This window comes from Dermochelys coriacea, chromosome 13 (assembly GCF_009764565.3).
Source record: "Dermochelys coriacea isolate rDerCor1 chromosome 13, rDerCor1.pri.v4, whole genome shotgun sequence".
In the NCBI taxonomy this organism is placed as follows: domain Eukaryota; kingdom Metazoa; phylum Chordata; order Testudines; family Dermochelyidae; genus Dermochelys; species Dermochelys coriacea.
The window spans coordinates 34,393,288-34,405,627 of record NC_050080.1 but is presented as its reverse complement, the minus strand read 5'-3'; the positions used below and the strand labels follow the sequence as shown (position 1 = coordinate 34,405,627).

The following is a 12,340-nucleotide window of genomic DNA, read 5'->3' as shown; positions in this document are numbered from 1 at the left end:
AAAAGCTCTTTTCCTTGTAATTCTCCCTGTGTTTCCCTGACACCTGGTAATTTCCCCCACTCCCCCTGTCCTGGCCCTAACCAGAGCCTTGTTATGCCGGGTGGCTTGAGAGACAGCTCTGGATTTCCAGGCTCAGGAGACCCTTCGATTCCCAGCAAGGCGACACTAGATTTTTGTACTTTTGGTTTTACTCATTGCAGGTCTAGAAAGCAGTGAATGAAATTAACCAACTGGGGCAGATGCGAGGGGTGGATGGGTAGAAATGAACAAGGGTCTGAGCATAGATTCATAGATATTAAGGTCAGAAGGGACTATTATGATCATCTAGTCTGACCTCCTGCACAACGCAGGCCACAGACTCTCACCCACCCACTCCCACGAAAAACCTCTCACCTATGTCTGAGCTATTGAAGTCCTCAAATCGTGGTTTAAAGACTTCAAGGAGCACAGAATCCTCCAGCAAATGACCCATGCCCCATGCTACAGAGGAAGGCGAAAAACCTCCAGGGCCTCTTCCAATCTGCCCTGGAGGAAAATTCCTTCCCGACCCCAAATATGGCGATCAACTGAACCCTGAGTATATGAGCAAGATTCACCAGCCAGATACCCAGGAAAGAATTTTCTGTAGGAACTCAGATCCCACCCCATCCAACATCCCATCACAGGCCATTGGGCCTATTTACCATGGATATCTAAAGATCAATTAATTATCAAAATCATGTTATTCCATCATACCATCTCCTCCATAAACTTATCGAGTTTAATCTTAAAGCCAGATAGGTTTTTTGCCCCTACTGCTTCCCTTGGAAGGCTATTCCAAAAGTTCACTCCTCTGATAGTTAGAAACCTTCATCTAATTTCAAGTCTAATCTTCCCGATGGCCAGTTTAAATCCATTTGTTCTTGTGTCCACATTGGTACTGAGCTTAAATAATTCCTCTCCCTCTCTGGTGTTTATTCCTCTGATATATTTATAGAGAGCAACCATATCTCCGCTCAACCTTCTTTTGGTTAGGCTAAACAAGCCAAGCTCCTTGAGTCTTCTTTCATAAGACAGGTTTTCCATTCCTTGGATCATCCTAGTAGCCCTTCTCTGTACCTGTTCCAGTTTGAATTCATCTTTCTTAAACATGGGAGACCAGAACTGTACACAGTATTCCAGGTGAGGTCTCACCAGAGCCTTGTATAATGGTACTAAAACCTCCTTATCTCTATTGGAAATACCTCACCTGGTGCATCCCAAGACCGCATTAGCTTTTTTCATGGCCATATCACATTGGTGGCTCATAGTCATCATATGATCAACCAATACTCCAAGGTCCTTCTCCTCCTCCATTACTTCTAATTGATGCGTCCCCAGCTTATAACTAAAATTCTTGTTATTAATCCCTAAATGCATAACCTTACACTTCTCACTATTAAATTTCATCTTATTACTATTACTCCAGTTTACAAGGTCATCCAGATCCTCCTGTATGATATCCCAGTCCTTCTGTAAATTGGCAATACCTCCCAGATTTGTATTGTCCGCAAACTTTATTAGCACACTCCCACTTTTTGTGCCAAGGTCAGTAATAAAAAGATGAAATAAGATGGGTCCCAAAACTGATCCCCGAGGAACTCCACTGGTAACCTCCCTGCAGCCTGACAGTTCACCTTTCAGGAGGACCCGCTGTAGTCTCCCCTTTAACCAATTCCTTATCCACCTTTCAATTTTCATATTGATCCCCATCTTTTCCAGTTTAACTAATAATTCCCCATGTGGCACCATATCAAACGCCTTACTGAAATCTAGGTAAATTAGATGCACTGCGTTTCCTTTATCTAAAAAATCTGTTACTTTCTCAAAGAAGGAGATCAGGTTGATTTGGCACATTCTACCTTTTGTAAAACCATGTTGTATTTTGTCCCATTTACCATTGACCTCAATGTCCTTAACTACTTTCTCCTTGAAAATTTTTTCCAAGACTTTGCATACTACATATGTCAAACTAACTGGCCTGTAGTTACCCAGATCACTTTTTTTTCTTTTCTTAAAAATAGGAACTACGTTAGCAATTCTCCAATCATACGGTACAACCCCTGAGTTTACAGATTCATTAAAAATACTTGCTAATGGGCTTGCAATTTCATGTGCCAATTCCTTTAATATTCTTGGATGAAGATTATCTGGGTCCCCTGATTTAGTTCCATTAAGCTGTCACTTCTACCTCAGATATGGTAATATCTACCTCCATATCCTCATTCCCATTTGTCATCTTACCATTATCCCTAAGATCCTCTTTACCCTTTGGTTCCAGCATTTGTTTCCAGCACATCACTGGGTAATTTCTTAGCAAACAAGCAAGCTCCCGGCTCAGTACAGCCCTGACAGGCCCCGATTCTCCACTGCCTGGCAGGCCCCCCATGATACCCAGGTCTGATCAGAAACAGGGCACATCAGACAGCTGGAAACAGTGGTTTAGTCACAGTGGCTATTTTCAATGAGCCAGTGTTGACTTTTACCAAGATTTTCCATCTTAAATTGAGTTAAAACCCAGACCTCTGAGATGTCCCCAACAGTTCCTCCAAAGCACCTGGCCATTGCTTTGCACCCTTCCTGCCATGAGATATGTCGATATTTCTCCTCTTGGAGGGGATACTGGACTCTGAAAGGGAATGTTCTGAAGTATTCCTGTCCAGGACAGCTGGCACATTTTATTTCAGGTCGGCTCCATGTTCGGCTGCGTCCTCTTGAGCTCCTGCAGTGCCTCATGGGAGCTGTAGTTTAGGTCCCTCGTGCCCCCATTCACTTCTACAGGTTGGGCTTCCCAGCTGGACTACACTTCCCATGATGCAGCCTGGTCACGTGCCCTCCATCATTACTTGTGCATCATGGGAGATGTAATCCGGCCAGGAGCCCAGCTCTTCAAAGATGCATTATACTGCTAGACTCCAGGAGCTCAACTGATTTAGCTTCAGGAGTGACCTGGTCACAGTCTGTCAGTACTTACATGGGGAACAAATATTTAACAATGGGCTCTTGTATCTAGCAGAGAAAGGTCTAACATAACCAATGGTTGGAAATTGAAGCTAGACAAATTAGGACTGGGAATAAGTGCAAATTTTTAACAGGGAGGGCACCGCAGATGCGCCAGGGTCACAGATCACTGCTGAACAGGCACCAAATGAATCAGTCCAATTTGGCTCCCCCAAAACGTTTTGTTTCAAGTTGACTGAAGCCAAAACAAGCTATTTCTGAGTCTTTCCTGGTGGAAAACCAGGCTGGGAAATGGCAAAAAAATGGATATTTCCCTGAGAAAAGTTTCAGTTTTGTGGCAATGGCATTTTCTGTGAAAAATGATTGGGGTGGAACATTTCAACCTGCCCCCAGCCCCCTCCGGCCTCCAGCCTTTGAACTAATCAGTCTGGTCCATTAGGAAGCAGAACGTGCATTTGATGCTGAGCGATTCCGTTCAGTCCTAGCAGTGGATGGACCAAGGGACATGGTCAGGGCCATCCCTAGCAATTCTGGGGCCCTACACAGCCCCACCCCCGCAGGGGGGGGAGGTGTCGGGCCCCAGGCCTCCGTGGAGGGGGAGAGCAGGAGGGTGAACCCCAGGCCTCCGCGGGAGTGGAAGTGGTGGGGTCTGGCCCCAGGCCTCCACAGGGGGGAGGGGCAGGGCTGGCTTGGGGGTCAAGTCCCCCTAGGGATTTCGGCTTAACAGGCCATTATACCTTTATTTTGGTAAACCATTAAACCTTTAAAAATGGGCCACGGTCGGGATGTGTGAATCTTTCATGATGGCTTGATGAGAACTGAATTGGCACGGAGAGATCAACACGCATTTCCGAGACACGCTTTTGGACTGTTTGCACTGGAGTGTCTCAGTGCTTTTGGGGACCTTTCTAGAGAAATCTGAAAAACTCTGGGGCTTGGCACTTCTTGGGCTGCGTCCAACCGTTCTTAGCCCTCTGATAATGAACAAGTTTTTATCAATGACTTTGAAGAAACAAATAAAATCATTGCTGGTAAAGGTTACAGGTGACACAAAAGAAAGGGGAGTGGTAAATAGTGAGGACGGATCAGTGATGCAGTCTGGAGTGTTTGATAAACTGGGCTTTCCCATGGCCAGAGATAAATGCAACATCTAGGAGCACAGGATGTCGGCCACACGCACGGGATGGGGGACTCAATCCTGGGACGCAGTGACTCAGAAAAACCCTTGGGGTTGGGGCAGTTAGTCAGGTGACCCTGGGCTCCCAGTGCGATACTGCAGCCAAAAGTGCTAACGTGATCCTGGGGTGCAGAAACAGGGAGTCTCCAGTAGAAGCTGAGAGGTTATTTTACCTCTGGATTTGGCCCTAGTGCAACTGCTGCTGGAATCCTGAGTTTAGTTCTGGTGCCCACAATTCAAGAGGGATGTTGGTAAATTGGAGAAGGGTCAGAGAAGAGCCACAAGAACGATTAGAGGGTTAGAAAACCTGCCTTCGAGTGATAGACCCAAGGAGCTCGATCTATTTATCTGAACAAAGAGAAGGTTCAGGGGTGACTTGATCACAGTCTCGAAGTACCTACCTGAGGAACAAATAGTTAATAATGGGCAGAGACAGGGCTGGCTCCAGCGCTTTTGCCGCCCCAAGCGGAAAAAAAACCAAAACTTGCCATAGAACGGAGAGGTGGAAACCTGCCCGCTGAACATGGAGGTGGATGGTGCAGCCACCGAATTGCTGACGGCGCCCAAAGAAGAATCGCGTCCCCGCCGCTGAATTGCCACCGAGCGCGAAACGCGCTGTGATGGAGCAGCCACCATATCCCGCCATCACCGACGTCCTGCTGCCCCTTTACATTGGCTGCCCCAGGCACCTGCTTGTTTCGCTGGGGCCTGGAGCCGGCCCTGAGCAGAGAATCCAGCCAGGAAAGGTCAAACCTGACCCAATGGCTGGAAGTTGAAACAAATTCAGACTGGAAATGAGATGTGAATTTTTAACCATTAGACTTAGTAACCACTGGAACAATGGCTGGATGGATTCTCCATCGCTGGTGATTTGTAAATCAAGCTGGGCTGTTTTTCTAAAGGAATTAATGAGGGCAGGTCTCTGGCCTGTGTCCTGCAGGAGGCCAGACAAGATGATCACATGGACCTTCTGGCCAGAGAATTGAGGACTCTACAAACAATATCCCTCACATGAGATAACTGCAAATACCTTTTCCAAGCCACTCCTGCTGTCCGTAGCAGTGTCAGAGTTACTGACCTGGGGCCAAAGCCCCCTGCTATTATTGATCGAGGTCTTAAAAACCATCCAAGAGGAACGGAAGCAGGTCTGTCATGTGGCAAACCCCCCTCCTCTCCATCGCCAGGTGGCTGCTTTCATGGACAATCCGCTAGGGGCTGACCCGGGGACCTCCCCAGCTAAACCACGAGCTGCTACAGCTTGAGCCAAAGCTCTCATGTCCCCTGTGGACTGGCATAGAGGGGCACCTGTCACACACACCTAGCTGGCAGTTGTGAAAGCATAAACCACCCCTAATTCCCAGAGCCCATGGGAGAGCCCAGCCTTCTTGGCCACTCCATTGCTGCTCCGGACTAGCAAAGTGCCCCATGATCCGCTGGGACTTCTTCACCGGCTGGTCCAGCATGGGATCAGTCGAGAAGCAGGGGCAAAGGCTTGCACTTGGCTGTACTGCATCTGGGGCCAGCACAGGAGGAAACGACCCCAGCTGGAGTGGTGGGGCTGGAGGATAGAAGCACCCCCACACACACTTCTCCTCCAGCTCCCCCACCGCTGTGCTGAGGCCAGGGAGATGGCTGGGCTGGTGCCCGAACACTCTGCTCCTGTGGGTCTTATCTGCTCCCTCCCAAGCCTGCAAGACTCACCAGCCTGAGCGCTGGGGGGCAGGAGTCACACGAGAAAGGCTGCAGGGAGCAGGAACAGCAGCATCCTTACTGCAAGCTCAGGGACGGTGCATCAGCCTCAGCCTCGAAGGATTGCACAGACCAGCCAGGGGCGGAGGTGTGGGGGAAAGGAAACCTCAGGGTGACACACCAGCCAGGCAGGGGCTCTGCCGTCTCAGTTCCTGGAAACCCACCACATGGGTTGGGGGGTGCAGTACAGGCCCAGCTGGGTCCAGACCCCCCACAGCCAGGAACACTTGGCCCCTGGAGCGCTGCCCATCCTGGTGCCAGGCCCAGCTGAGGCTGCGCTGAGTGGGGACCCCCCCCATGCTGAGTACAGCACACATCTGGCACCGGAGGCGGCTCAGCTGCTAGCCACAGCCTTAGCTCTTGCCCCAGCCTGGAGCGACTGGGGGGGGGGGCTTCCAGTGGGAACCTGGCCCCTTGGTCCTTCTCAGCTGTCCCCTGAGGAACTGTGGGGTGATTGCGAGCTGGGGGACCGATGTGGGTCAGAGAGACCAGATTCCCCCCGTCTGTGACTGCCCCACTGCCCACAGACCCCCACAATGGGGGAAACAGTGTCTCTGATTATCAGCTCCCCCGAGCTAGCCAGTCCCTGTCCTGGGTGCAGATTGGGGCCGGTGCCTCCTAGAGATGATATAGCACGGGGAGGGGGAATGACAGATAGCAATGGACAGAGGGGTGTGTAGAGGGATAGACAGATGGGAATAGATGGATGGGGATGGGGGATAGATAGATGGAGATGCATAGATAGGGGATGGATGCGGATAGGGATAGATGGGTTTTTCATGGCTAGAATAGACTGTGTCAATCCTGTCTCAATCCTTGTCCCAGAAGCCAACCCCTCAGTGAGCCGCGGCGATCCCAGCCTGGCCCCCGAAGGGGGCAGCAGCATCCTGGGGGATGCCCTACATCACACACCTCCACTGGGACCCCGATGGGGCTCTGCAGCACAATCAGCTGGGGCGCAGGTACAGCCTGGCCATAGCCTCTCACCCCCCACTGCCCTGCATGCCCCTTGAGCCCAGGGCAGCACTGAGCCAGCCCACGGCATGGGGACCCCAGCCCTGGCCCATGCACAGAGCTCCCTGCCAGCTCGAGTCCAGACAGCTCGGGCTGCTTTTCTCCTGGTAATTTCCTTCACATCTTGGGCCCAGCCAGCACGGCTCCTCCTGTTCTGAGGGGGAGGGAGCATCCCCCCCGACACCCTCCAGCTCCCTCTTGTGTGGGAATCAATGAACCCAGGTGTCCTGGGTCCCAGCCTTCCCGTCGGGGCAAACTCCCTCCCCGGCCCCAGCGACCCAGCAGTGGCTCCAGGGGGTGAGGCTCCCCTGGAAGTTTCTGGCCCAGTGCCAGCATTCTTTTCTTTTTTTATTCATGGCCGGGCTAGGGAGTTGTGAATGCAGCGAGCGTGGATGCGCAGCGGGGTGGGGTTGCGGGAAAGCGGCTATGGGTGCCAGCGCTGAGTTCCCATCGACGATCTCCCAGGGGCCTCGGCAGCACTGGGACCAGCTGGGTTTGGAACGGGAGGTGGCCAGCCCGGGGAAATGAACACGGAGGACAGCCCGAGCACGGACAGGACTGGGTGTGGTTCCAATATGACTCAGCTGGCAGGGTAAGGATGAGGATCTCCCCTGAACCGTCACTTGACTGGCTGACATGGGGGTGAGGTACAAACTGCCGGGTGAGCCCCAGGGTTCGGCTCGGAGACAAACCATCTGCTTCCCTAGCTTGAGAGCCTGAGTTGGGCTTGCTAAGGGAACCAACAGGAGCTGGACTTGAACCTGGCTCCTAAATCCTCGAGGACCCTGGCCTTGGTGCTAATGGATTGAGTGCTGCCCATGGCTCCCCTGAGCAGAGCAATGCCTGATGGAGGGGGTGGGGGTGCAGGGGGCGCAGGCCCTTTGCAAAGTGGGTCCTATGTTGGGGCGTCTCCAGAGGCCCAGTTGCAACACAAGCAGGAATTCCCAGCAGGGCTCAGGGCTGCAGCAATCTCATGGTCTCCAGGATCCAGGGGACAAATCTGGAGACTCTGATATACACCCCAAGGGCGGTCCCATTGAGGGAGCCCCAAGAGACGATGCCCTGGGCTGTTTTGCTGCACACCAGGGGGCCCCCGGAGTCACCCTGAGAATTAAAACAAGAAGCTGGTGATGAGAACGATTTGACAGGTTGGTTTCCTCAAGTTCTTCAAGTCCTGACATACAGCTCAGCGACTTTTAGCATCACCCACACACCTTGCCCTGGCACAGCTGGTCTCAGCATTGCCCCCTCTTCCCCCAGCCCAACCAGTCTCAGTGAGCTCCACCCCCAAACCCAGCTGCTCTCTCCCTCCTCCGGGGAGAAGAATTATTCATTTGTACAGCACCTAGCACCACGGGGGAAGGGAGGGGGCTGGGCTCTGATCTTTGCTCACAGGCCCAGCTGCAATCCCAAGAGAGTCACTGCTCCTCAGAAGGAACCGGGGCCTCTTGAAGCCGGGAGAATGTTTACCTTAAAGGAGTCTTTGGCCTGTTTCGGATCCCCTGCACAAAGCATGGTGGAGGCGTTATAATAATGATAGATCTGGTCAGGATTCCTCAGACACACGTAATCCTCCAGCACCGGCATATCCACCTCCCAGAGAACATCCGAGCTCTTTGCCCTGCAGGCGCTCGTCCAACCCCAGCCAGCAACACTGCACATGGCCCCGGGGCATACGGCCTGCCAGGCACTGGGCAAGGAGATGAGCCCCACGCATTCATTCAGCCTCACTCGGTGTACCAGCTGCAAAGACAGTACACAAGGCTCGCGGTCAGCGAGAAGGTCAGAGTCATGGATGGACCAATCCAAGAAGAAAGCAAATGCAGCCAATGCGTGGCAGGAGGTCACTGGGGGTGGGGGGATGGATGGAGGTGGTGCCTGCAGTATTGTGAGGTCACAGAGTGTGGGGTGATGGAATGGGAGTGGTGCCTGCAGCCGTGGGAGGTCACTGGAGGCAGAGTGATGGGATGGGGGCAGTATCTGCAGCCGTGGGAGGTCACTGGAGGCAGAGTGATGGGATGGGGGCAGTATCTGCAGCCGTGGGAGGTCACTGGAGGCAGAGTGATGGGATGGGGGCAGTATCTGCAGCCGTGGGAGGTCACTGAGGGCGGAGTGATGGGATGGGGGCGGTACCTGTAGCATTGTGATATCACTGGGGGTGGGGTAATGGGATGGGGTGGTGCCTGCAGCAGTGTGAAGTCACTGGGGGTTGGGGTGATGGAGGTGGCGGTGGTGCCTGCAGCAGTGTGAGGTCACAAGGGGTGGGGTAATGTGGGGGGCCGGTACCTGCAGCAGCATGATGTCATTGTTAAGGGAATGCATGTCATATTCTGGGTGAGGGATCCGGCAAAGCACAGGGATTTCTTGTTGGCTCCATTCCCACAGTCTAAGGTCATGGACTCCCAGGGAGACGGTGATGTGTCTAGAATAGTTAAGGGGAAACCATGGGGCCTTAGGGGGATCGTGACATTCTAAGAACATAAGAACGGCGATACTGGGTCAGACCAAAGGTCCATCTAGCCCAGTATCTTGTCTTCCCACAGTGGCCAATGCCAGGTGCCCCAGAGGCAATGAACAGAACAGGCAGTCATCAAGTGATCCATCCCCTGTCACCCATTCCCAGCCCCTGGCAAACAGAGGCTAGGGACTCCATACCTGCCCATCCTGGCTAATAGCCATTGGTGGACCTATCCTCCATAAATTTATCTAGTTCTTTTTTGAATCCTGTTATAGTCTTGGCCTTCACAGCAACCCCTGGCAAGGAGTTCCACAGGTTGACTGTGCCGTCTGTGCATAGGCGCTGACTCCATGGGGAAAAAGTGGTAGGTGCTCTGCATCCACTGGCAGCTCCCCGTCCCAACCCCTGCCCCAGCTCACCTCCACCTCTACATCCTCCCCTGAGCATGCTGTATCCCCGCTTCTACTCCCAGTGCTTGCCACTGTGAAAGAGCTGTTTCATGGTGTAACAAGCTGTGGGAGGGAGGGGGGAGGACTGGGAACACGGCATGCTCAGGGGAGGAGGCGGGAAAAAGGCGGGACCGGGGCGAGGATTTGGGGAAGGGGTCCAGTAGGGACAGGGAGGGGGCAGAGTTGGGGCAGGGACTTTGCGGGAGGGGTTGGAATGGGGGTGGGGCAGGAGTGGAGTCGGGGCTGGCCGGGGGTAGGGGGGTCATTGAGCACCCACCGGTGCCAGGAGAAGTTGGTGCCTATGCGTCTGTGAAGAAATACTTCCTTTTGTTTGTTTGAAATCTGCTGCCTATGAATTTCATTTGGTGACCCCTAGTTTGTGAATTATGAGGAGGAGTAAATAACACTTCCTTTACTTTCTCCACACCAGTCATGATTTTATAGATCTCAATCATATCCCCCCTTAGTCGTCTCTTTTCCAAGCTGAAAAGTCCCAGTCTTATAAATCTCTCCTCATAAGGCAGCAATTCCATACCCCTAATAATTTTATTTGCCCTTTTCTGAACCTTTTCCAATTCCAGTATATCTTTTTTGAGATGAGACGACCATACCTACATGCAGTATTCAAGATGTGGAGGTACCATGGATTTATATAGAGGCAACATGATATTTTCTGTCTTATTATCTATCCCTTTCCTAATGATTCCAAGCATTCTGTTAGCTTTTTTGACTGCCGCTGCACATTGAGTGGATGTTTTCAGAGAAATATCCACCATGACTCCAAGGTCATTTTCTTGAGTGGTAACAGCTAATTTAGACCCCATCATTTTACATGTAGAGTTGGGATTATATTTTCCAATGTGTATTACTTTGCATTTATCAACATTGAATTTCGTCTGCTGTTCTCTTACCCAGACACCATGTTTTGTGAGATCTCTTTGTAACTCTTCGCAGTCTGCTCTGGACTTTACTATCTTGAGTACTTTTGTATCATCTGCAAATTTTGCCATCTCCCTGTTTACCCGTTTTCCCAGATCTGGGCTCCTTGTCTCACCTAGCTGAGTCAGAGCCCACCCGATAAAGATTAATTCCTCCCTTGGATCTTTGGGCATCCTGCACATTGCCATCTCTCATCCAGCCCCAGGGTCGGGGGCTGGGCAGCTCAGGGGTGGGAGGGGAGGGGTGGGTTTCTTACCCCTGCTTGTCGTTACAATGAGCTGCCATCAGCATCATGTCATCCCAAATCAGGAACCCCCCACATGTTTCCCCCCCCCCACATTGCTATCTTCACGTAGGCCATGTAGGGTCTGGAGTGGGGCCGGGCTTCCCATCCCCCAATGATCTCCCCTGGCAGGGAGAAGGGAAGGGGTGAAAATCACATGCTCTGAGACAACCTGTATCTGGAGAGTGTAACCAAGGACCCCAGGCCCAACCTACCCCTAATCATCAGCCCCTGATCGGCCTGTGGACCTGAACAGCCCAGCCTCCCGCTCCCTCCTCTCCAGATCAGCTCAGCACCCCAGCTTTCCCCTCCCCTCTCCCTGGATTGACCCCTCACTCTATCTCCATCCCACTATACATCTATAGATTCCCACCTGGACCTGTGCACTCATCCATCCCTGATCTCTGGGTATCCCCTTCCCTCCTGATCCCACTTCGGACCCAAGGCTCCTCTGGGACTGATGGTTAAATCTGCCCCCTCTTCTCCCCATAGATCCCGATGCCCCACCTCTGTCCTCACCAGCTTGAGCCCCAGGGGGCAGGAGAAAGGCCGCAGGGAGCAGGACCAGGATCAAGAGCTGCATCCTCAGAGCCAACGAGGGACAAGCATGGAGCATCTGCCTCAGCCCTGGAGGTTATATGGACCAGGCCAGGGGAGGGAAGGGGAGGGCAGGGCCTGGCAACCACAAAGGCATGTACCCGGTTGCCTGGAAACCCCCACCTGGATGGGCCATGGGTGGAAATGTCTGTGGGAGAACTCACAGCCACGCCCATGTCAGGGGGAGGGGTTTCCTCCCTGCTCTGGTGCCCAGCCAGCCTGGCTGGGGATATGGCTAATGCTGCCCCCCCGCCACACCCCGCTATAAATGTGAGAAATGGACTTGGGGTTTTCTGCACCTAGAGTCCCTGGCCTCTCCATTTCAAAGCCAGCATTTGCACCTTAGTGCCAACTGGACTTTCACTGACTCCCACTGCTGGCTGCCTGATCTCGTCCCGCTTTGGCCAGGGAGGTCGAAGAGTGCCCTGTGCACAGAAGCCCCCTCCCCACCGAGGTTCCTACAGATGAGGGCTGAGTCCCCTCTTTGCCTCCGAGCACCTCAGGAGATCAGTCCCCTTGGAGCTCTCCCCGCCAGGCCAGGTCTCCAGATCTTGACTTGCTGTGGTTGCTCCTTCCAACTTGCCAACTTGTCCTGTTTGAGGGGTGGACACCAGAGCTGGATATAGTCTCCTGGCACAGTCTCACCAAGGCCATGTCCAGAGGTGACTCCCTCCCCCTGCTCCTACTAGATATCC

At 52.7% G+C, this 12,340-nt stretch overlaps 1 protein-coding gene across 1 annotated transcript; it reads right to left on the bottom strand.

Annotated features, from left to right (window-relative positions):
• Window positions 1–7,304: 7,304 nt before the first annotated feature.
• On the bottom strand, window positions 7,305–11,834 carry LOC119842204 (cathepsin G-like). The gene is given in 6 exon segments (XM_043495773.1): window positions 7,305–8,023; window positions 8,390–8,662; window positions 9,206–9,341; window positions 11,022–11,099; window positions 11,101–11,173; window positions 11,568–11,834. Coding segments are annotated over 6 exon segments (807 nt in total). The 5' UTR covers window positions 11,665–11,834; the 3' UTR covers window positions 7,305–7,873.
• Between the last annotated feature and the right edge of the window lie 506 nt (window positions 11,835–12,340).